At 42.6% G+C, this 25,466-nt stretch overlaps 1 protein-coding gene across 3 annotated transcripts; it reads left to right on the top strand.

Annotated features, from left to right (window-relative positions):
• The first annotated feature begins 1,121 nt into the window (after nt 1–1,121).
• LOC111094020 lies at nt 1,122–25,071 on the top strand. Of its 3 annotated transcripts, XM_038583960.1 has the most exons (4): nt 1,122–1,623; nt 23,349–23,469; nt 23,652–23,689; nt 23,980–25,071. In XM_038583960.1, the coding sequence occupies exons 1-4, from the start codon at nt 1,374–1,376 to the stop codon at nt 24,039–24,041; spliced, it is 471 nt and encodes a 156-aa protein (XP_038439888.1). In that variant the 5' UTR covers nt 1,122–1,373; the 3' UTR covers nt 24,042–25,071. The 3 variants fall into 3 exon arrangements, with proteins under 3 accessions (XP_038439888.1, XP_038439889.1, XP_038439887.1); XM_038583961.1 differs by lacking the exon at nt 23,652–23,689; XM_038583959.1 differs by having other exon boundaries at nt 23,652–25,071.
• The last annotated feature ends 395 nt before the right edge of the window (nt 25,072–25,466 follow it).

Below are 25,466 nucleotides of genomic sequence, written 5' to 3'. Positions count from 1 at the left end.
CCCATGACCAGTTTTATCAGTATCTTTCTTTTCTTTTAAGGATTTTATTTATTTATTTGACAGAGCAAGAGAGAGAGCACAAGAAGGGGGACCAGCAGGCAGAGGGAGAAGCAGACTCCCCATTGAGCAGGCAGCCTGATGTGGGGCTCCATCCCATGACCCTGAGTTCACAACCTGAGCCCAAGGTAGACGCTTAACCAACTGAGCCACCCAGGTGCCCTATTAGGATCTTTTTATACAAGAGCCCAGGCTCAGAAAGGTTGAGGTGATGGCCAACATCCCACAGTTGTGGAGGGGTGGTTGGATGTATGCCGCTGGACTCTGGGTCTGGTGCTCTGTTTGTTGCACAGCCAACTTCCAACATTGCTTCTAAATATTTTTTTTTTCATTGCTTCTAAATCTTACATTTGGTCCACTCTGCTCCTTGATCAGGTATTCATTGAAACTGCAGTTTATAGCTTTTTCATGTTCTGTGAGAGATCAATCCTAAACAACTTTTTGCAATGCAGTTGGTCAATTGGCATTCAATAAATATCGATCTCTTTGCTCAGACACTGCATACATTTCAGTAGTTATTGCCATCAGTTGGCCTGCTGTAAGCATTTGCCGCGTGCTTCCATGGGCCCACGGATGCTACGGAGGCTACACACGGATGGCTGTGTCTGTCGAGAGTTTCTCAAGTTGGGGGTACTTTTTTTGTTCTTTTGTTTTAAGTTTTTAGTTAAGTTCCAGTTAGTTAATATTAACTAACAGTGTACTGTTAGTTTCAGGTGTACAAGATTGTGATTCGGCACTTCCATACATCGCCCGGCGTTCATCATGACAAGTACACTCCTAACCCAATTTGCGAGTAGTTCTAAGAGCAGGAGCATCTGGGGTCACCTGGTCACGTGGGTGGCTCAGTCGGTTAAGCGTTCAACTCTTGGTTTCAGCTCAGGTCATGATCTCAGGGTCATGAGATCGAGCCCTGTGTTGGGCTCTGCGCTCAGCTGGGAGTCTTCCTGAAATTCTTTCTCTCTCTCTCCCACTACCTTCTGCCTTTCCAAAATAAATAAATAAATCGTAAAAAAAAAAAAAAAAAAAAAAAAGTAAAAGGCAGGAGACTCTGGCATTAGCCTGACTCAGGCCTAGATCTCACTGCTGGTTCTAGTCAGGCGTCAGGTTATCTAACCTCTGCATGTCTGGTCTCCTCGTCTGCAGAGTGGAGAAACGAGTATCTACATCATAATGAGGTTAGAATGCACTGGTCTATCAACAGGGCTGAAAAACAGTAGCTGGTGTCAATAATAAGCTATGAACACACAAGCCAGGTTACGCTGCGGAAAAAGCGTTCTGGATCTCAATGGCTTTCGAGGTTGTCTCCACATATTTACATGCTATGTCCATCGCGAGTGAGCTATGGCTCTGCTTCACGGCCTCCTGCCTTGGGATTCAGGCTGACAGAGAAGCTTCTATCTGGAACACTGGAGCAGAGGGAAAAGAGAGCTTGGCAAAGCCCAAACTGGCTCTTAGAGCTGGACGTGACACACATTACTTGTCACCTTCCATTGGCCAAATCAGGTCGCATGGCCAAGCCCAACATGATTAGGAAGAGAAACTCTTACTCTCCCCTAAGCAGACGCAGTGAGTATTTTTGAACTCTATTACAGTTTGCCACAATACATATGCAAAACAACCTTCGGAAGTGCTAGAAAGTGTGCTACAGAAAAGACACGTAGATGTTGAATAAACATGAATGTGGAGTGTGCTTTCAGGCTTAATTGCTTCCAGCATAAACGATTCTTTCAGAATTTTCTGAGAAAGGCTTGTCATTGTCACTCTCTTGTCAGGTTTATATAAAACCAAAGATTACAGTACATACACTCCCAACAGCTGTCAAATACACAGAGTTCTATGAAAGCCAAGCTTCTGCTTATCTTCTTGAAGGCTTTCAGAGGCAAACACTGATCAAAGCAAACAGCTCCTTTTTGTCAGCCACTCTAGGCTTTTAAAATGAATTTGGAGAAATTAATGGCAATGTATGGAGACTCATTAATTTAAACACACACACACACACACGCAACACACTATTGTCAATCCTTTGGATCCTGTATCAGTCAGGGTCCTTTAATTATAAACAACAGGATCCATTCAGGGGGTGGGGGAATCTGGTAACGGCAATTAGGTAGTTGTAGTTCAGAGAATTTCCAAGAGAGTTTTGCACTTAGAAACGATGGCTGAATTACATTGATTACATTGCTGGGCTTTTCCAGTAGAAAATTGACTGCGGCCAACATTGGGCTTGAGGCACTGTTACTAGAACCCCTGCCAAGTTGCCCATGAAAGCCAGACGCCTCCCTTCTCATGTGCTCTGCCCTCTTGCCAGAGAGAATCCTGGGTGACGTCCTTCTCTTTTTAAATTTTAGTTTTTTAAACCATCGTTTCCAAATCAAAATCTCATGCATACACCACCTTCACCAAGTGATTGAATTTTGCATCCCGATACTGAAAAAGTTTATTACAGCATGTGATGCATTATGACATATGACATCATCTATGAAATATCCTTTTATTGGGATGCACATAATGTCTGATTATCTTTATTTCTGTGGTGATAGCAGCTATCAGTAGTTATTGCCCAGATCCACCAATTCACTGGGGGGGTGCAAAGTGGTGATTTTTTTTCTAAAGAATTTTTCTCTAAAAATTCTTTTGTTGAAATAATTTAATAAAGATATGCTCTTCCCCTTATCTACTTCTGCATTACTCCATTGTTCTCATTAAAATAGAAAGGCAGGATAAATGTTTGATTTTTTTCTTTCCCTTTTTAAAATAGTTTTCAAGACCATACATGGATTCTTATTACTCTATCATTCTCTAAAGGTGACTAATTAGTTATAAAATGTATATAATATCATGAATTCATAGATCAAAATATGTTTGATTAAAACCTGAGCACTAGGCTATTTCAAATCAATTGCAGATATCATTTTCAAAGCTTAAGTTTTCCGTCTTTTGCTTAGTGGAGGCCTCTTCGGTTTGGTTCCTGAGTCCTTTTGACGTGACCCTGGTGGTCTTTAATAGTTTCCTTATTGTCTGACATGACAGGCTCATTTTGTGCATTTTGTGCCTCAGACCAGAATCGGTCATTTCTATAAGAAACCTTGGTTTCTTTTAGTGCGAAATGGCATTTCAAGACCACAATCTGGCCACTCATAGTGTCTGTTGCTACTGGATTGGCCATTATTTCTAGGTTTCTTCAGTGGACAAAGCTAGCATATATATGTGTGTATATATATAACTATATGTAACTATATATATAGTTATGTAATATTATATGTGTTTTTAAGACAAAATAGAAGATAGGGTACCTCAGGAGTTTATTTATAACTGGTACTTCCCATTCACATTTATGACTAGGCTTTTCTTAAACTTAACCTTTTGAATGTTTAATCTGTAGGTCCTTTCTTTCATACTGATTATCTTAATTCCCAAATACAGAGGATAATATAATCAGAATATCTTAAAATTACCCACTTATTTTATCTCACATAAAGTCTCAGACTAACAATACTACTACTACCACCACAAGTGGAATTATGAACACTTAGACATCTTTCTCAAAGGTTCTCGTTCCCTCCATTTAAACAGTTGTGCTATACTTTCTACTTGACCTGAACATATAATTGTCAAATACTTTACTCTCTTCCCTTTAAGGCTTACTTAGTCTTAGTTCTAAGACTGTCGGATGCTCTTCACCAATCCTTATGTCAATGTCTCTGGCCATTTTGTTTGTCTGAAGCTTGATCTCTAGCAGATTCTTCAGAAAGGGCTTTGGATGGTAGTGATATTCTTTGATTTCTTGCATGTTAACATTTTGTGCTCTTTATACTTTAAAGCTAGTTTTAAATACATTGATTATTGCATTATTAATACATTATTTTATTTTCTTCTGGCATAAAGTTTTACTGTCAAAAAGTCTGATGAAAAGTTAACCTCCGTGTCATAAAGATCATCACCTGTTCATCTTCAGTGATTTTTTCCTAGAATATATTTTAGTGTCGGTCATTCTGGGGTGCTATTTTTAGCTACTTTGTGTGCTCTTTTAATATGTAGTTTCAATTACTTTTTCCTTTTTCTTGAATAGTTTTTTTCTTAAAGATTTTATTTATTTATTTATGAAAGACACAAAGAGAGAGGCAGAGACTCAGGCAGAGGGTGAAGCAGGCTCCCTGAGAGGAGCCCAATGTGGAACTTGATCCCAGGACCTTGGGATCATGACCTGAGCCTAAGGCAGACGCCCAACCACTGAGCAACCCAGGTGCCCCTTGAATAGTTTTTGAAATAAAGTTTTTAGTGTTTGTTTGTTCTGTTCCTTTGCTTTGGTTTTCTTCTTCAGCAGCTCCTATTATCCTGTGTCGGCTCTTCTTTGCCTGTTTCCATATTTGCTGATCTCTTTCATATCCTCTTTATTTTTCTCAATTTCTTTTTAAATTAATTAACTAATTAATTAATTTTTAGGGAGAGAGAGGAGGGGGTCGGGGGAGAGAGCAAATCCCCAAGCAGACTCCCTGCTGAATGTAGAGCCTGATGTGGGGCTTGATCCCAGGACCCTGAGATCATGACCTAGGCCAAAACCAAGAATCAGGCACTCAATTGACTGTGCCACTTAGGTGCCCCTTTTCCTATTTTATTTTAAAATTTCCTTCTGGGATCCCTGGGTGGCGCAGCGGTTTGGCGCCTGCCTTTGGCCCAGGGCACGATCCTGGAAACCCGGGATCGAATCCCACGTCGGGCTCCCGGTGCATGGAGCCTGCTTCTCCCTCTGCCTGTGTCTCTGCGCCTCTCTCTCTCTCTCTGTGACTATCATAAATAAATAAAAATAAAAAAAATTAAAAAAAAATAAAATAAAATTTCCTTCTAAAACATTTTTCTATTTCTCTTAAGGCATTAGGTATTGTATTTATTCGTTCCAATTTTCTCTTCATTTCCAAGTTTTGAAATGATGTTTTCTTTTATATACAGTATTTCCAGAGTTCTAGCATCTTATTTCTGAGTTTTTCTTAGTTTTGATTTATGTTGTTCTTTCATGGCTTGTATCCTTAAAAAATTTATTTTATTTTTATTTTTTTATTTTTTTTTTATAGGAGGTTACAGGTTTTACACAAGTCCTTCTGGTGGGTTTTCACGATTTATAGAGATTTTTTAATAGCTTTTTTTAATCTCTTTTTTTTCTTATAATAACTCCACATGGGATTTCATCTTGGTATTTTTGTGTTGTTTATTTAAAAAATCAATTCTCCTGAACCTTTAGAACCAGGCATGATTGACAGTGTTGTTTCTAATTTTTATCTTCTGTTGTTTTTGTGTAATGTTCCTGACTCTGTTCTTCTCCCTCACTTTTAACCGGTTTTCTCTTTCCTTTGTCTCTATCCACTCGGTTTTGATTCCCTGTCCAGAAGCTTCTCCTCTGTGTGGAGGCCTGTCCTGAAAGGGAGCCCCACCTTAACAGTTCCAGGAATTCACAGAGGCTTGACTTCTCCAGACCCAGTAGTTCTTACTGAAATACTCTTGTATTTACTCACTATTGGATTAGGCAAAGCCATTCTGGCTTCAGCTGCTGTTCTCAAGTTGTCCCACTGAGCTCTCCTTTACATACCTGTTGGGCTATTTGGGAACTTTCCTACTCGCAAGTCCAGCAGACACCTTTTTCTTCACCCTGCTTTCTCTTAAACAGGTTTTGAGAACATGTAGACCGCGTGACAGTTGATGATCTTGTATTTCACGGTTTGAGGAGGAAATGTTGTCATCTAGTTTTGTTTAAATGTTGTCCATGGAAATTTGGTTTTGCTATCTAGTTGGTTAATCTTTTTATATGAGGATTCAGAGAAATTAAAAAACTATGCCCCTGCCTCCATCTTTCCAGAATTCTCTCTATATGTATTCCTTCTTGGAACTTTTCTTAACATAACTGAATAAATTCTCATGCCAGTGTATGTGATTGGTTGAGATTAAGTCACATGTCTTTGCCCTAGTTACAGAGGAAGCTGGAAAAATAGTTTCTGACTTCTACCTTGGGAACGTGGAACTCGTAAGATTGCAAATGCTCTATCATAGGAAGAATATTGAAAATGCATGAACTATATCCATTATGGATCTACATGTTAGAGCTTGACTTTTACATGGATAAGCCAGGTTGATGCCTTTTGCAATGTCATTTCAAAGGTTTCAAAGGTCTCAGCAGCCTGAAATATTTATCATAATGTTTTGCCAGAAATGAGGGGCATTAGAGTTTTTTAGAGTAAAGATATTGTCTATTAAGGACTCCAAATTTCATTTTAATCATGAGATTATGATATATGGGAATTTCAGTTCAGTTTTTCTGATCAGAGGACTGGGCAACTGTTTTATCTCTTATTTTCTGATCAGAGGACTGGGGAATTGTTTTATCTCACAAACCAATCATCTGAATGACTGGCTTTTTAGATTAATTTAACCATCACGAACTGGTGTGTGTGTGTATAGAGCTTTTGACTCTAGAGCTCAAAAGAAGCACCCCAAATTTACTGTTGTGCCATTTTGGATATGTCTATAGAGTGAGAAGTAGTCACAGTGTGCTACCTCTTTCAGCGCCTTATGTAATATACTGTTGAGCACCATTTTTTGTGATAATACTCAGTTCAATTGATTTTGGTTCTTTTCTGGCATATCCCAACTTGTTCACCTCCCCTATTGGCCTAACATGCTTTGGAGGAAACTCTTACAGCTTATACATCAAGGCATTTAGGAAACCAATCCCCAGCTTTAACATCTTTACATACCTGCTCATTAATTAAAGAACACAGTTCCTTAACAAAATATTACCAAATTGAATTCAGCAATACATTAAAAGGATCATATACTATGATCAAGTAGGATTTATTCCAGGGATTCAGGGATGGTTCAATATCTGCCAATCAGTCAATGCGATACATCACTTTAACAAACAAAGGATAAAAATCATGATCGTCTAAATAGATTCAGAAAAAGCATCTGACAAAATTCAACATCAATTTATTCTTTTAAAGATTTATTTATTTTAGAGAAAGAAGAGAGAGCATGAGCAAGGAGGAGGCATAGGGAGAGAGAATCTCAAGCAGACTCCACATCCAGTGTAGAGCCTGATGATCTCACGATCCTGGATTTGATCTCACTATCCTTAGATCATGACCTGAGCTGAAATCAAGAGCTGGATGCTTCACTGACTGAGCCACCCAGGTGTCTCTCATCATCAACTTATGATAAAAACTCTCAACAAAGCAGGTATAGAGGGAATGTACTTCAATATAATAAAAACCATATGCGAAAAGCCCACAACTAATGTCATACTGAAGGGGGAAAAGCTGAAAGCTTTCCTTCTAAGATCAGGAACTAGATCATGCCGACTCTGGCCACTTTTATTCAACGTAGTGTTGGAAGTCCTTGCCAGAGTAATTAGGCAAGAAAAAGAAATAAAAGTCATTCAAATGAAAAAGGAAGGACTAAACTATCACTATTTGCAGATGTCATGATATTATATACAAAAAAATCCTGAAGACTGTCAAAAGACTGTTAGAACTAATCAATTCAGTAAAGTTACAGGATACAAAATTAATACACCAAAATCTGTTGCATTTCTATACAGTAAAAATGAACTATCAGAAAGAGAAATTAAGAAAATAATCCCATTTACAATTGCATCAAAAGGAATAACAAAACTAAGAAAAATTTAATCAAGGAGGTAAAAGGTTTGTATACTGAAAAATATAAGACATTATTGAGAGAAATTGAAGAAGACACAAATAGATGGAAAGATATCCCATGGTTATGAATTGGAAGAGTTCATATTGTTAAAATGTCCATACTAGCCAAAAGCAATATACAGGTTCACTGTAATCCCTATAAAAATTCCAGTGGAATTTCTTCACAGAAATAGAACGAACAATTCTAAAATATGTATGGAACCATAAAAGATTCTGAATAGCCAAAATAATCTTGAAAAAGAATAACAAAACTAGGGACATCATGCTCCCTGATTTCCAACTATATTACAAAACTGTAATATTTAAACTGTGATATTGACATAAGAACAGACACGTAGATTAATTGAACAGAATTTAGAGCCCAGAACTCAGCCCACACATTTATGGCAAATTAATTTACAACAGCGGAGCCCAAAAGACAGTCTCTTCAATAAATAGTATTAGCAAAGTTGAACAGCTACATGCAAAGGAATGATACTATCTTATGTCACATGCAAAAATTGGCTTAAAATGGGTTAAAGACTTGAAAGCAAGGCCTGAATCCATATAACTCCTAGAAGAAAACATAGGCAGTAGCTCCTTGACATAGTTCTTGGCAATGATTTTAGAATCTGACACCAAAAGCAAAAGCAAGAAAAGCAAAAATAAATAAGTAGGACTATATCAAACCGAAAGCCTTCTGCACAGTCAAGAAAACCATTGACAAAATGAAAAGGCAACCTACTGAATAAGAGAAAATATTTATGAATCATTATCTCACATAGGGCAAATATCCAAAATATATAAAGAACTCATATAACTCAATGGCAAAGACCCAATCTGATTAAAAAGTGGGCAGAAGATCTGAATAAACATTTTTCCAAAGAAGAATACAGATGGCCAAAAGGTATGTGAAAAGATGCTCACCATCACTAATTACCAGGGAAATACAAATCAACCACAGTGAGATATCACCTCACACCTGTCAGAATGGCTAGTATCAAAAAGACTAGAAATCACAAATGCTGGGGAGGATGTGCAATAAAGGGAACCCTTATGCACTGTTGGTGGGAAGGTAAATTGGGGCAGACAGTATGAAAAACAGTATGAAGCTTCCTCAAACAATTAAAAATAGGACCAGCATATGATCCAACAACTCTACTTTTGGGGATTTGTCCAAAGAAAAGGAAAACAATAACTCCAAAAGATATATGCTCCCCCATGTTCTTTGCAGCATTATGTACAGTAGCCAAGACAGGGAAACAGCCTAAGTGTCCATTTTTTAAAGATTAATTTATTTCTTTTAGAGTGGGGAGGGGCAGAAAGAGAATCTCAAGCAGACTCCCTGCAGAGCATGGAGCCCAATGTGAGGCTTGAGCTCATGACCCTGAGATCATGACCTCAGCCTAAATCAAGAGTCAGATGCAGGGAATCCCTGGGTGGCTCAGCGGTTTAGCGCCTGCCTTTGGCCCAGGGTGCGAACCTGGCGTCCTGGGATCGAGTCACACATCGGGCTCCCGGCATGGAGCCTGCTTCTCCCTCCTCCTGTGTCTCGCCTATCTCTCTCTCTCTATGTCTATCATAAATAAGTAAATAAATCTTTAAAAAAAAAAAAAAGAGTCAGATGCTTAACTGACCAATCTACCCAGGGGCCCCCAGCCCCAAGTGTCCACTGATGGATGAATGAATTAGAAAAAAATTGTGATATATATATATATATATATATATAATGAAATGTTATTCAGCCATAAAACAAGAATGACATCTTGCCATTTGCAACAACATGGACAGACTTTGAGGGCATTATGCTAAGTGAAATAACTCACAAAGAGGAAGACAAATAGCATATAATCTCTCTTATATGTGGAATCTAGAAAAAATGTGTGTATACAAATCAAGCTCATCGGTACAGAAAACAGATTAGTGGTTGCCAGAGGAGGGAGGTTGGGGCGGGAGAAATGGGTGAACTGTTTTTGTTTTGTTTTAGTCTTAGTTTAAATTGAATAATAATAATAAAAATACATACACCCTTCAACCCTGCAATTCTGGTCCTGGGTATGGACCCTAAAGAAAGTCTTCCAGATTACCCATGAAGACAGCATCATTCTTTATCTTTACTATCAGTGGGAAATGAATGAGTCAATTGTGATATACTCATATAATGAAACACCAGATAGGAGTTAAAAATGAATAAATGAAAGTTACCTGTAACAACCTGGATAAAAGTCAGCAGCATCATTGTGAGTGAAGAAAGCAACCTGCAGAACAATGTGTAGAGCAAGAGGGGTTTAAAGCCTGCAAAGCCATACAACACTTTGTTGATAGATACAGTTGGAGATAGTAATGGAGATACATTCAGGCCTGGGGAATGAGAAGTACTGACTTTAAAACAATGGTTACTCGGGTAGGAAAGGAAATGGAATTAAGAAAGGAAACACAAGAGGGAAGACTTTGGATTCATTTTTTTTTTTTAAAGCCATGGTGGTAGGTACCATTAAAACAGGAATCTGGCAGGCAGAGGCTTAAAGAGGTGGAGAGGGTCTGTGCTCAGGAAGAGGAGGAAGTGCAGGCCAGTTAGCATATCATGTGTTGGCATCCATTAAGATGATTATATATATATAAATATGGCTTATTGACATGAGGTGTTAGAAACATTTCAAGTAAAAATTAAAAGTACAAAACAATTTTTTACCCCCAATTAATTAATTAAAAGCTTTTATTTATTTATTCATGAGAGATACAGACATAAGCAGAGGGAGAAGCAGGCTCCCTGTGGGGAGTCGATCCCAGGGACTTGATCCCAGGACCCTAGGATCACGACCTGAGCCAAAGGCAGATGCTCAACCACTGAGACACCCAGTTAGCTGTCCCTTTTACCCCCTTTTTATAAGATATATTGTGTGTATATGGGGGAAATTGGAAAAGAATACACCAAAATGGTAATTGTGCTTACCTCTGGGTAGAAGGATCATAGAAGAGTTTTTATTTTCTTCTTTATGTTTGTCTGTATTTTCTATTGTTTCTAAAACAAATATGAACTTCTTATGTCATAAATTCTTGAAGATTAAAAAAAAAACACCTCATTCCTTCAGAAAACCCTCCCTCATCCACTATTGTTCCCTTGCCGTACTGCTGTGAGGGTCTGAAAGCACGGAAAGTGACATGATTTTAGGTGGTTTAATGCAAATTAAATATGTCTTAGTTCCATAAGTATATGTTTATTTTAACATATATTACAAAAATAAATTATTTTCAACAAATGGTCCTGAAACAACTGAACATCCACAACCAAAAAAAAAAAAAAAAAGAATCTGGACACAAACCTTATATTCCTCCAAAATGAGCTCCAAATGGATCATAGACATTTAGTGAAACAGGAAACTATAAAACTCCTAGAAGATCACAGGAGAAAAATATTTCAGCACATCCAACCCAAGATTCAGTTAATATTCAAATTAAAAAAAATAAAAGAGGTTCCTGCAGGGCAGGGGAAGAAGATTGTCTTTTCAACAAACAGTGTTGGGTCTTGCAGGATCTCTACACTGAAAAATGTGATTTAGATCCCTGCTTGGCCCTACAAAGAGATCCTAAGTGTTAAAGATAAAACAATAAAGCGTCTAGATGATAAACAAACCCCCCAAAAAAGAACTCTGTTCTCTTCCATTCTTTGGCTTCGAGGTCACGCGGGGATTGAATCAGCATGCAGCAGGAGTTGACAAATTCACAATGTACGACACTGGTCTGATCTTTTCAGTAAATGGACTCCTCGTTTCTGTCCCAGCCAAGGGTTCCTGGTAGGATATGTTATTTATAGCATGACATACAAATGCCTGGCAGGACAGCGTGGGCAATGGAACATGACAAATGGAGGTGTCTCCTCGGGGAGGGAAGCTTCCTTGAGCATTGCCTTGTTTCCTGTTTTTGCTGCTATATTTGCTGAGAGTGTCTGAAGCGTATCATGTAATGGGGGCCTTGACTGAAGACTTCTACCCAGACAAGCCAGGCCTACCCCCGACTACTTTCTAAGGAGATGCCGGGTGACTGGCCTAGAAAGCCTGCTGATTAGAGACCATTGCTGCTTCCGAGGGCAAATGCAACTGACCAGTAGCATGAAAAACCCTACCAGGTAGCGGGCGCTGACTGAGTCAGGCTGGTCCCACACACGTACCCAAGCACATCGTGCAGCAAGCACCATTATCTTTGGTCTAGAGGGGAGGATTTTTAAATTCAGAGAGATTAAATTCTCCAAGTTCATGAGTGTGTGTGTGATCTGTAATCTGCACTATCGTTAACATCATGAAATTCTGAATAATTTTTTAACTAATTAACTAATTTTAATTTTTTTTTTTAAATTGAGCAATGGTCAAGTTTATTGAATGATAGAGGACAAAGCTCCCAAAGACGGAGGGGCCCCAAGATTATGGGTTGCCCCTGCATAATTTTTTTTTAACAGAAAGTCTTACATTTTCTTTTTGTAGTGGATCCCAGAAATTAGGCAACTTTTCTTGTCCAAAACCACTAATGCTTGGACTTATCACATGCCTGTGTCTCTTTTTATGGCGGTCATGACTGCCCTCAACCTTGCAGTGCTGGTTGGGTAGCTCTGCTATGGGATGAGGAGCTGAGTGGTGTTTCTTGGATCAGGAGGAGGAGGAGTGGCTATAGGTGGAAGAAGGTGGTAGAAGGAGCTCCCCCCTCGGTGCTGGCTTTGCCCCTCTTGTTCACCTCTGTCCCCTCTTCTCTTCCTCCCCGTTCGGCTAGTCTTCACCGTACTCCCAAAGGAGTGCTGGAATTGGAGCCCAGGTCTCCTGATTCCCACGCCCACACTCTCGTTGCTAGCTCTACGTGTGCACAGACAGGTGTCCTTCTCAGTTCCAAATGTTTCAGCAAGTCTGATGAGGTCGGATTCACACCACCCACATCAACATTTTGAGTTCTGGCTGGACTGAGTGGTGTTTGGCGGGGATGAATCTCCAGCTTCTCTGTCTGGTCCGTGACTGCTTTCCGAACTCCTTCCAATGTTTCTTCTGAACACCAGCCAGACAGGTGCAGCTAAAGTCCAGTGGGCGCCTCAAGCCCTCCTCACTCTCACAGCTTACCTTTCTTCCCACAGCTGTGATCTTGTTAAACAAGTTATCTCTGGGCCAAGCGCTCTAGCCGAGTGGCTGAAAGTTGTCTCCAGCTCTTTCCCTTTTCTTATTCTGGATGTTGCTAAATCTACAGATTTTTGTTTTCTGCCAGAAAAGCCTCATCCCTTTCACTACCACCTTAGTGTGTTCCTCAGATACCTCCTGGATTTTACAACCATGCTAACTGGGCACACACACACTCTCTCTCTGTGTCTCTGTCTTTTTTTAGTTAGTAACACATGATAATTACATTTACAAAATTCAAGTGCTGCGTTAAAAAGGGGAAACCTTTATGATCTTATTTTTTATTTTTAATGGAAGTATAATTGACATATGATATTATGTTAGTTTGTGTACAACATAACGATTCAATATTTGTCTACACCGTGGAACGATCACCACAATTTTCTAGTTAACATGCGTTACCTTATGCAGGGTCACTGGTCTCTTTGCCCTATCACTGGCCCCTTCCAGGCCACCCTTCATACTGCTGCAGCATTTTCTAATGATAAAACCATTTCGATCATTCACTCTCCCTCTCAGGCTCCCTACTGGTCACTGGATGAAGTCCAAATGCCTCTCACTGTCTGGCTCATTGTGTCTTCATTTCATCTTTTGTTTCTCTCCTGTGCTCCATGCACCAGCTGCCCTGGGTTCCCTGTTGTTGTTCAATAAAAGTATCCTTTGGGCCTCTCTTTGCAAATGTTTCTGCCTGGAATTTTTCATCTTGCCCTTCCCCATCCTCTTAGTGGTACATGCATTCTCCACATCTCAGCTCTAATGTCGCTGGTGCTGGTGAGACTTTCCAGATCCCCATTTACCCCCTTCCCTACCTCTCTCTTCTTATTCACACCTTATCACACTATCTTGGAAGCATTTGGCCTATCAGTGGTAGGAAGGCAGGAGTAATAGTTACTCCTCTTTGTATTTCCAGGGACCGGCACAATGCCAGGCACATAGGCAGGACTGATGAGATATACTATGTGCGTGTGAATGAACCTTGGGTGATTGTATTCTATTTATTTATTTCAGAGAGAGAGAGAGAAAGAGAGAGCAGGCAGGGAGGAGCAGAGGGTGAGGAGAGAGAGAATCCCAAGCAGGCTCCATGCTCAGTGCGGAGCCTGATGTGGGGTTCAATCTTACGACGCTGAGATCATGACCTGAACTGAAACCCAGAGTCAGACACTTAACAACTGAGCCACCCAGGGCTCCCTGATTGTATTATTTTTAAAAACTATTTTGATTTTTGAATTTTTAAACAGGTAATTGACATGGTATGTGTTACTTTTGGTTTAGAAAAAACACTATCAATAAATGTGTTCTAAAAAATACTTTAAAAATGGTGTATATTTAATAAACAATAAAATGTGCATATCTGAAATGTTTAGGTTGATACATTTGATAATTGGTATATACTGTGTGAGCACCCCCAACCAAGACAGCATTTCAGTCACCTCAGAGAGTCTCTTCATGTCCTCTTTCCAGTCAAAGAAAGACCCATTGCCCTTTAGAATGACTCACTTTTTGACTTCTGTCATCATAGGTTAACTTTGTCTGTTCTCGAATTTCATATAAATGAAATCATGCAGCATGAGCTCTTCTGTGGCTGTCTTTCCTCCCATGTCATAATGCTTTTGAGACTGGCCCCCTTAGCAGTGGTTTATTCCTTTCATTACTCAGAAGTATTCCAACGTAGGACAATTCTCCAAGTAGGAGTGAATGACCTTGAATATCTGAGAGGCATTGAGCCACCCCATGAACGTGGAAGGTGGCATCATGAGAGCAGAACATTGACTCTTATCAGGGATCCTCAAGGTCTACCATAGATCTACCCTCAAGGTCATCTACCATAGGTAAATGACCACCAGACTGATGAGCCTTTCTTTTTATTGCTATATTCTCTCTCTTGCCATTAGCTTGATGGTCGACTCATCTTTCTGCTCACATTGTGCCCATTTGTGGCATTTCTGCTGCTGATTCCTGGGTTCTGTGTTGCAATGGAACATAGATCAACCAACCATCTGAGAATCAGGCTCTAAGGAATGGTCTGGCAGGAGCTGTTTTATGAGGGACTGTAATAATTGATTTTGGCTCCCTCTGAGATCTTTTATTTCCCTCCCTATTTCTAGTTTCTCAGCTATGTTCCAGATGTTGGAATTGTTCCTGGATACCCTCTGGTACAGTTTGGGTCTCTGGGCTCCAGATTCCTCTCTGCTCTGAGCACAGAGGTCCTGTGCTCTCTGTCTTGGATCTCTATTTACCAACTCCAACCTGTGTGCCTTCCATGGACCACCTATGACCCTCTTGCCAAGGATTCTCAACACTGACCCCAACCGCTTATCTGAATCTTGAGTGTGTGTTCCTGAGCCCAGTTTTGCGTCACAGACCCTGACCTCATCGCTTATCATACTACATATACCCCCTTGCCACGGACATCTTTCAAAGGGATACTACATAGATGCCAGGTTATGAACACTGGAAACAGCCAAGGGCACCTTTATTCATCACGCCTGCCCGCTGCCCCTCCTAACATGACATTGACTGGATGCTCACACAAATACAGAATACTTAAAAACTCTCACTATGGAACTATGAAGAAGGTGATAGTGTCTCTGTCTTAGTACAAATGTGGTAGTAATTAGTACAGAAAAATGAAATAACCACAAAGACTCCCCCCAACACACACATACACCAAGGTTATGTTTTCTGTAATAGACTCCCAGTCTCACATCATTTAATAGGGTGATCAACCATCCCAGCTTGTCCAGGACTTTCCCAAGTTTTTTTTTTTTTTTTCAAGATTGTATTTATTTATTCATGAGAGACACACAGAGCAAGGCAGAGACGTAGGCAGAGGGAGAAGTATGCTCCCTGTGGGGAGCCCAATGCAAGACTCAATCCCAGGACTCTGGGATCATGCCGAGCTGAAGGCAGACACTCAACCACTGAACCACTGAGCCACCCAGGTACCCCTCTTCCAAGTTTTAACACTGAAATTCCTGCATCTTGGGACATTCCATAGTTGTAGGCACATCAAGATGGTTGGTTTACCTAAAACTTAAAAGCGACTTTGGAAACATCACCTGTTTTATTCAGAAGAATCTGTTGCATTTAGTTTTTTTTTTTTAATGGTTTAATTTTTATTTTATTTTTTTATTTTTTTATTCATGATAGGCACACAGTGAGAGAGAGAGGCAGAGACACAGGCAGAAGGAGAAGCAGGCTCCATGCACTGGGAGCCCGACATGGGACTCGATCCCGGGTCCCCAGGATCGTGCTCTGGGCCAAAGGCAGGCGCCAAACCGCTGCGCCACCCAGGGATCCCTGTTGCATTTAGTTTACTCGATGATGTTGTCATCTCAAAGAGCAGTTATTAACCCCAAAGAGATAAACTTTTAGAGACAATTTTTGTAGAGCATGCCCATCTCTAGTATTAGCTAATGGCACGTTTGTTTCTTCAGTGTTCCAGCATTTGGTATAGGCCAGAGTGAGGACGAGTACACAGGGCTTACCTCTGTGGATGAGAGCAGGGATTCATGTGCTTATGTCTGGAATCGAACACATTGTCAGATCACTACTGCACTCTGTTCTGGACGGTATGATTACACAATAGTGTACTATGGGAGGGGACATTTACTCTATCTTCCCATACTCAGGAACTGCCAACTTCTGGGAACTCTTCATTCTGGAAAATCTAGAAAAAAGCAAAAACAAGGAGAAGGACTGTCCTCAACACTTCTCATAGAGGAGTGCATGCCCCCGATGGTGGAGAAGGTGGCATCCTGACTGCAACAGTGGGGATTTATAGCACTTTGTTTTCTGGGATTTCTTTTTGACCTTGGGAGAAGGACATTGTTATGTCACTGAGATTTAGGCAGTTAGCAATAAAATAGTTTCTTCTCAGCATATATCTGAGATTCAGGGAAAACTTATTTTTTTAAAGATTTTATTTATGTATTCATGAGAGACACAGAGACATAGGCGAAGGGAGAAGCAGGCTCCCTGGGGGGAACCTGATGCGGGACTCGATCCCAGGACCCCAGGATCACGATCTAAACCAAAGGCAGACACTCAACCGCTGAGCCACCCACATGTCCCTCAGGGAAAACTTTTAAAAACAAATCTGAACTGTTGTGATCAGGCAAAGCTGCAGAGCAAAGTCGGACTTGCATCCAGGAGCGAATGGCTGAGGCTGCGGAAGTGGGCTATAAAGACATGAAAATTAGAATTCCTTTTTAGGCAGAAAGGGATATGTTCTCAAGAGTGTTGGAGACCAATGTCTCAGAGGAGAGCAAGTTCAGTGCGGGCTACCAGGCTTTGGGAGAGAAGGGGTCACCTAAATTAGATCCAGAAGGAAAAGCAGTATATGAGCGAATGTGAATGGCAGGAAAGTGAAATACACTTTTTTTTTTTTAATTTTTATTTATTTACGATAGTCACACAGAGAGAGAGCTAGAGAGAGAGGCAGAGACATAGGCAGAAGCAGAAGCAGGCTCCATGCACTGGGAACCCGACATGGGACCCGATCCCGGGTCTCCAGGACTGCGCCCTGAGCCAAAGGCAGGCGCTAAACCGCTGCGCCACCCAGGGATCCCCTGAAATACACTTTGGACACGTGTGCACACACACACATTTCTGTCTTCCAAGGCCACATGCTTTTCTCTCTATGAGGGGCCTCTTGTGTTTGGACTTAGCCCCAACAAAGTGTCTTAGAAAGTACAACATATATATGGTTTTAACTGAACCAGTGACATTCTTTACTTCTGTTAAGGACTCCGGAGTCCTGCAGCCCTGGATTTGAATTCTAGTCTTGCCACTTAGCAGTTTTGTGTCCCCAGGCGAATTGTAGTTCCCCCAACACCCAGCTTCCTCCTCTGTACAATGGGGTGACACCTGCCTTGTCTGTGTCCAGGTTTGTGGTGAGGGTTAAAAATGAGAATGTGCATGAAAGTGCTTTGAAAGCGGTAGACTTCTATGCAAATGGGGTAGAAGTTGTTTTGGACTGAATTATGTTCTCTAAGTCTTTTTTTTTTTTTTTTTTAATGTTCTCTAAGTCTTATCTTGAAGTCGTAAGTCCCAATATGACTGTATTTGGACATAGGACCTTTAAGGAGGTGATTAACGTTAAATGAGGTCATAAGGGTGGGCCCTAATTCCATGGGACTGGTGTCCTTGTAAGAAGAGGGAGAACCACCAGAGATCTCTCACCCCCTGTGTTTCTGTAGAAACACAGAGAAAAGCAATATAAGCACAGAGTAGGAAGGTGGCCATCTGCAAGCCAGGAAGAGAGGTCTCATGGGAAACCAACCCGGATGGCACCTTGCTCTTGACTTCTAGAACTACAGAAAAAGTAAATGTCTGTCGTGTAAGTCATCCAGTCTGTGGTATTTTGTATGGCAGCCCTAGCAGACTAGTACAGAAAAAAAATCAGTGTTTATATAGCAATGTAAAACTTACAGAATGCTTTCGTGAGCATCTTCCTGTTTAAGATATTTATTTTTTTGTGGAAAGGGTAACAAAATCCTATCAAGCAGCATGTAGAAATTTGTTTTAATTAAGTGTGCACTTTTTTTTTTTTTCATCATGAAGTGTTGAGAATAGGTTTGGGTCTTGTCTTCCCACTGCTTTGCATTCTAGAAGCAGGTGGAAATGTCTGACAGTTAAGTAGAACAGCTAAAAGTACAGAACGATTGGTATTCTTTGGAAAAAAACTCCTCGCACTTCTCACCCTAAATCTCCCCATCCCTTCTCCCTTTATGTTATTACAGTTTCTGGGGCCTATATAAACTTTTTTCCCCCTCAGCTGTGATAAGTGGTGTCCAATACTGGTTGAAGATAAGAGGCTACCATTTTGTGGAGAGGATTCTGAGAAACACAAATGCCCTCCTTCCTTCCTGCAACCCTGAATTATTGGGCCACTAAGTCACGGACACAATTGTTATGTTCTGCTCCCAGTTTGTTGTTCTCAGTGGCCGGTATGAGTTCATCTGTCTTTCTGCCTCTCCTCTTGGCTCCCTGCTAACCCCTTTCCTCTCCTAGCTCTATGCTGACACCCCACCTTTCCCTTGTAATTTTAACAATCGGAGTCAAGAGGGACCTTCTCATAGTGCGTTAACCCAGAAAGGCCTTGGAAAGCTAGGAAGAAAGCATCCCCTTTGTCCTGGTAGTAGTATTTCCTAGGCACTCAAGCACTTTGGCTTATCTCAGGCCTGCTGGGGTTACTAATTCAGTGATGGAAAATGAGTCCTCCTCTGGTCTTTTCTCTTTCCGTTATGAAATATGTTAATCTTGCCTAGCTGGGGTAAGATCTCATCCTCTTTTTGAGCATCAACCCGTTACCTTTGAGAGTGATGGTTTTAAAGGTCTGGTGGGAAGGATCAGGGCCAGTGTGGCCACAGGCCTGAAGGGTTATGTGGGTTGGTCTCAATGGGAGGATTGCCTTCAGGGTAGGCACCACTTATCCTCTCTCTCTCTTCATTGTGGTAAAATATACATACACAAAATTTACCATCTTAATAATTTTTAAGTGTATGTTTTGGGGGCTTTCAGTACATTTAGTCTTGTGTAACCATCGCTACCACTGTCCCCAGAAAGTTTTCATCTTCCTGGACTGAAACTCTGCCCTCATTAAACGCTGACTCCCCCTCTAGCGTCTGGCCACCACCATTCTACTTTCTGTCTCCATGAATTTGAAAGTTTCACTATTTTAGGCATTTCCTATAAGTGGAAAAAGGACAATCCGTGTCCTTTTGTGTCTGGCTTGTTTCATTGAGCATAATGTTCTTCAGTTTCATCCATGAGGTAGGGTGTGTCAGAAATTCCTTCTCTTTTCAGGTTGAATGACGTTCCATCGTATGTGTATGTCACATTTTGTTTACCCATTCATCTGTGGATGGGCACTCGGGTTGTTTCCATCTTTCGGCTGTCGTGAGTAATGCTACTGTAAATATTGGTGTACGAACATCTGTATGAGTGTTTGAGTCCCTGCTTTCAATTCTTTTGGGTAGGTACCCAACAGTGGAATTGCTGGGTCATAAGGTAATTCTATATTTAACCTTTTAGGGAACTATCAAACTTTTCCCTAGTGGCTGAACCATTTTATATGCTTACCAGCAAGAGTAGGCATCTTTGTCATGGGTGCAGTGATTTATTTGACACCTTCAGATGCTCAATTAAATCTGTAATCAAATGTCAGATATACATTCTAAAAGTATGACAGCACATGGACCATTATGCAGCATAAAAAGATGTATTTTCTTCATGTTTTCACATCCAACCTCATAGGAAGTCAATAGCTTTGGGTTTAGAAAGTCTAACAGGTAAAAATATTTGATTAAAGACAACCAAAGTCTTCATGCTCTATTGAAAGTGAACTTCCCTTCTGATAAAGAAGGACCATGTCCTTACGCCCAAACATGACAGGCCATTTACATACCCAGGGATAAAATCTATTTCCTGATTTATTCCACAAGAGCTTGTTGAACTTTTTAGGGAAAATTCTTCCTAAATCTAAATTTTTTCTCTTTGTGCTTGAAATCACAGAAGTATGTATCCTTTTTCTTTGACTTAAAATTCTATCAACTGTTGCAGGCATTTGGAGAGTAGCATATAGAAGATGCTCAGTAAGTGTTTTCTGGAATGAAACAGATGCTTTCTGATTAGGTTTGACAACCAGTGGTGTATCAGCTACTCTCCCCCACCACAAATCTGGCTAGAGTGCGGGGAGGGAGAACTAACTTCCATGTGTTGTTTTAGATTTTGAAGTGTGATTGCTGTAGTATTTGCCAGTGACAAGCAGAACATGAGTCTTTACAGGGACTCTGCTTTGCCCATAGCACTGACTGTGCTTGTGGTCCAATTAAGCAGCCGACTCTCCTCCTGGACTAGAAGCTCTTCAAGGCAGATGAGCTGGAGGGAGGCTGGTCCTCTCAGCCTGAGCCCTGGGAAGGCCCAGACCCTGAAAGGGACCCTTCCGTATCTTGACAAGATAGCCTAGAAGCCAGCAGGAGAGGACTGAAGACCCGTGAGGAATGAACACGAATCCTGGGCTTGCTGGTGAGAAGGAACAGGGGAGGCCCTTCTCACCCCTGCTGCCACCCCTGGGCATTGGGCACTGGGCTTGTTCTCCATGCAACCCTGTTGCTCTGGTGCAACCTTGCTCATTTAAGATCTTAATCCACAGGGGATATTATTATCTGATCCAGTCTTCCTGTGCAACACTATCGAACACAATAGTCACATGGCCACATCAATCTCTTGCTAACACATCACGTACATTCGTCTTGAAAGGCTCGTGGTGGCCTGTGGTGGTTACCATATGAGCTTAGAGTTCTGTGATGAAGCTGCATTCCTCAGGGAGGAGACCATGTGGTCCCGCTCATTACCCTTCTATGAGCTCTCATGTGGGCTGCTCCGAGTCAGCAGTCACCCTGAGGCTCTTAACACACACACGTTTGGCACGGACCTCTCGATTCCTTTGCAAACAGAACAGGAAATCCATGTGCGGCCAAGTCGAGGGGGGTCCATGGTCTCCAACTGGCTTCTCTGGTATTGAATCCGTTTTTCTTTTTCTGATAGCCCGTTGACTTCGCATTTTGATATTAATGTATTTTCTTACTGTGAGTCCCACTCCTCCAGCAGGCTGAACGGCTGCCCAGCTCTTGGATAAAGAGCCTTCCGACAGTGATGAGGGTGTGTGGGTGCCCGCACCTTGAGCATCCTTTGGGGTGGCATCCGGGAAACGCTTGGTTGAGCTGGGTAGGACCAAACCAGATTTTCAGAAATATTTTCCTTGTCTTTTCACACATTTGCTTTTCTACCAACTGACTTTCATTAGCTTTCTGGAATCTGGGTGGGAAAGTTAGCTGCGTGGAGGAGCTCTGCTTGAGGGAGGTTTTGCCTTTTTCTTTCCACACCTTTTATACCTTACTTTTCACTGCTTTGTGGCCGAGCAGGAGGGTAATAACTCGGAGGTTCTGAGGGCTCTTTCCTTTTTTACGACGTCTCCAAGAATTTATTCTTCTGATTGATGTTCCTTCCTCTACTTCTTCACTTTTCGGAAGGCAGCCCATGTACCGAGAGTGCATATATATATATATTTTTTTTTGGGGGGCGGGGTGGGATTAGTTAAGAGTAATCGTTGATGTTTAAAATACTCTTTTGACCTTGATGTACTGGTTTGCCAGCAAATTTTATTGTGTAAGCTGAAGCAAAAACAATGCATGTCTACATTCTTCTTCTCTGCGATACTTAGCATACTGTGGTATTTATATGTCAAATGCCACTAATGGTAGTGTAAATAAGAGATTATGTGACCCGGGGGGGGGGGGTAGGCATTATTCTCAGTGCATTGTACAATGCTTTCTGGCCTGGATCAGACTTGGGTACTTTCCTTTTGCCTGTTACTCCCTGAGCCCTTGCGGTCATACCATGTTCCAGTGGCATAAGGAGAAGAAGAAGACAAATTCTATGCCCTCAAGAAGCTTGGGGAAGAGGCTAAGATGTGAATAGTAACATGCAATGTGACCATTGTTACTGTACATATTCAGACCAGATTTGGGGAGACTGCTTGTCTCCCTTTCACAGAGGAAAGGAGAGTGTTCGGGAAGGAGGGCAAATGAGAATTGAGCTGAATCTAGACCAGGCTTTCTCATCCTTGCAACTGTTGACGACTTGGAGCAGATCCTTCTTTGTTGTCCTGTGCATGGTGGGATATGGAGACTGGCCGCTATACTAGGTGACAGTGATAGCAACTCTCTTCTCTCCAGCTTGTGTCAATAAACAAATGCCTCGAGACACAGCCAGCTGTCCGCTGAGGGACAAGGTCGAGCTTCACTGAGTCAGTCACTTGTGGAATCAGAAAAAAAAAAAAAAGGGCTTCCCATGCAGAGGCACAGAGGTTGGAGAGAGCCCGTCCCATCTGGGCACCGCTAGTGCTTCAGAAGTGGGTGGAATTCAGTATTACCTGGAGACTAAAAGATAAATGGGCCTTTTGAAAGTCTTATGTGCAGAGCACTAACCACTTAGGTGCAGGGAACAGCACTATACCATCAGCTAGAGGTGTTACTGGGTAGCCTACCATGGGTGTCATTAACAATATGCACCATCTGGCAGCTTCCTGCTATAACTAATTTGTCTTTTTTGTTGTTGTTTTAAAGATTTTATTTATTTATTTTGACAGAGAGAGAGAGAAAGAGAGAGAGCATAAGCAGGGGAGCAGTAGGTAGAGAAACAGGGAGAGCAGGCTCCTGGCTAAGCAGAGCACCCAATGCAGGGCTCGAACCCAGGACTTTGGGATCATGACCTGAGCCAAAGGCAGATGCTTAACCAACTGAGCCACCCAGGCGCCCCTAGTCTTGCTAAGTACACTCTAAGCTTTAAAAATCCTTATTTTAAAATGCTACACTCTTAAATTTGGTGCCCTGGGGCAAAGCTAAGGTTTTTTTTTTCTCTCTCTCTTTCTTAATGGTCACGCTTGGAGGGAGAGCTTCAGGTGTACTCGCTAGGAGCCAGTGTGGAAGGTCGCAGGAGAAGACCCTTGTCATAGCAAGACAACCTGCTGTGAAAGTTGGAGAGCACCAAGACTGCAGTCTGGAGACCAGGTAAAAGGCAACAGAAACATAAAGACCTGAAACACAGACACGATGCTCCCAGGCTGGAGAGGAAGCAGGCTGGTGAGCCAATAGAAGGCCTAACTGGCCGGGCTTGCACAGGAGCCTGGGTCGGGGAAGGGGCGGTGCAGGATGAGCCCAGGTTGCCCGGTTTGGGTGTCTCCCTTTTGTAGGTGCCCAGAGATGGGAGCTAAGGGAAGAGCCAGTGCAGGTACGTACAGGGAGGTGACAACGCTGGCTGGAGTCACTAGTCAGGACAGCGGGGAAATGATCTCTCAGACCACTGGAATCTGGGGCTGGGGAAAGAGGACCAGGCTGCAGATACCTATTTGTGAGTCACTGTGTACCAAGGTGTACCAAGGTGGTGGTTGTGTACCAAGGTGGTGTACCAAGGTGGTGGTTGGAGCTGCAGGTGAGACTGCCTGGGGGGCTGGGGGTGCAGAGAGAGTGGAGACCCTTGGACGGAATCCTGTTTTCTGTTCCTTGCAAATCTTGCTCTAGGGCTCTTCTGCCACCGCTTGCAGCCCCCAGAGTGTCTCCCAACCACTCCTCCTTTGAAGTAAAAACCACTGGCTAAACAGTCACCAGACCGGAGATGTTTTGGGTTCTGACAACTCCCTGTATTTCTGGTAGCTTCCACGTGTCTCGCTCTTATCTTCCTGACTCCAACCGTAAGCTCACTCAGGCTGGGGCTCTATTTTTGTATCCTCTCCCCCACCTTACTCTATATCAGTTCCATCCAGTAACAATCCGCCCTCTGAGGGCTGTAGGATCCCTCATTGAAGATCCTGGGTCCAGCCGAAGAACACGGTGTCGGAGGACAAAGTTCAGTTCTCCTCCGAGAGCCCTGCACCTGTGTCCCTCCTGCCAGCACCTGGGGCCCAGGACTGACTCACCGAGTCAACATCTCTCGCATCTGCTTGGTGGATTCCCAAACCCTGACACCACGTGAAGCCCTTGGAAGACTCGTGGTTTATTTTACTAAAAATAAGCTGGATATTGAAGCAGCAAGTTGAAAAGCAAAGCAACGGGGTCATTGTTTATTTTGGGAGAAATATAAAAATTCTGTTAATGCCGTGTGATTGGTGATCAGCACCAGAAGGACCAATGAGGGGCCCTTAGTAAACCGGGCCGCCGGAAGGACTGCGCAGAGGTATCGTAAACCCCGCCGGGGGTTATCTGCCAAGGAGGGTGCAGCTTATCACCATGGATGTTTTTGCCAGGCAGCTCGTGCACTTTAACCTGCTGTTGCAACTGGGGTCACGCGCAGGAGCCACAGGATCTGGGCCCCCCCGTGCGGCCAAGCCAGACCGGGGCCTGGTGTCAGCTGCGTGCTCCGACCTGCCGGCGAGGCGCAGGCTGGAGAGGGGTGGCAGCGCCCAGCGGGCTGCTGTGACGCCAGTGGGAGATGCGGTCCAGGCGGAGCCAGGCTTCTCCCCTGCAGAAAGGGGAGGCCAGGGTCGAGGCCTTGGTCTCCCCTGGAGGGAAATGGCGTAGCACAGTCCAGGGCAGTGACACCCCATTTCTTGACCTACCCACCTGTGTGTTCTGTGTATGCCCAGAGTGCTGGGCCCTGGGCTGCTCTGCATCTCGCCCAGGCTGCCGGTTTAATAAATGTGTGAATCAGAAAGTGTGATTAGCCAGCAGCACCCGCAAGCACGGGGCACCCAGGCGTGTTGCAGCTCAACAGGAGCTGCCGCGCTTCCAGCCACCTGGAAGCCGGGGCTTGGTTTCAGGCTGGGGCCCGCGCTGGGGTGCCATCTCCCCAGATCCCACAACCAGGGGGATGGCGGGGGGTGGAGAGTGTCTCTCCTGTGACTCCCGGGGGGTCCAGCCTTCCTGAGAGTATCAGAGCTGAGAGAATGAACGTGCCCCTGCAGGAATGCCCCAGGCTGCCTTGGCGCGGCCACACTCATTTTCAGCTTAAAGGCATCGAGAGAAACAAACAGTGGGGCGAGCTTCCTTGGGGCAAGGGCACCCCCATTCCG

Source organism: Canis lupus, chromosome 35 (genome assembly GCF_011100685.1).
Source record: "Canis lupus familiaris isolate Mischka breed German Shepherd chromosome 35, alternate assembly UU_Cfam_GSD_1.0, whole genome shotgun sequence".
Lineage (NCBI taxonomy): Eukaryota > Metazoa > Chordata > Mammalia > Carnivora > Canidae > Canis > Canis lupus.
Note: the sequence above shows the minus strand (reverse complement) of the source record. Positions and strands in the feature narration are given on the sequence as shown.

Bases quoted from the DNA above. Each gene is read 5' to 3' on its own strand.
- LOC111094020 (XM_038583959.1), top strand. From the start codon at position 1,374: ATGCTATGTCCATCGCGAGTGAGCTATGGCTCTGCTTCACGGCCTCCT. The intron at 1,624-23,348 runs GTGAGTATTTTT...TCACGCTTGGAG, and splicing joins CTCTCCCCTAAGCAGACGCA to GGAGAGCTTCAGGTGTACTC. The intron at 23,470-23,651 runs GTAAAAGGCAAC...TCCCTTTTGTAG, and splicing joins GACTGCAGTCTGGAGACCAG to GTGCCCAGAGATGGGAGCTA.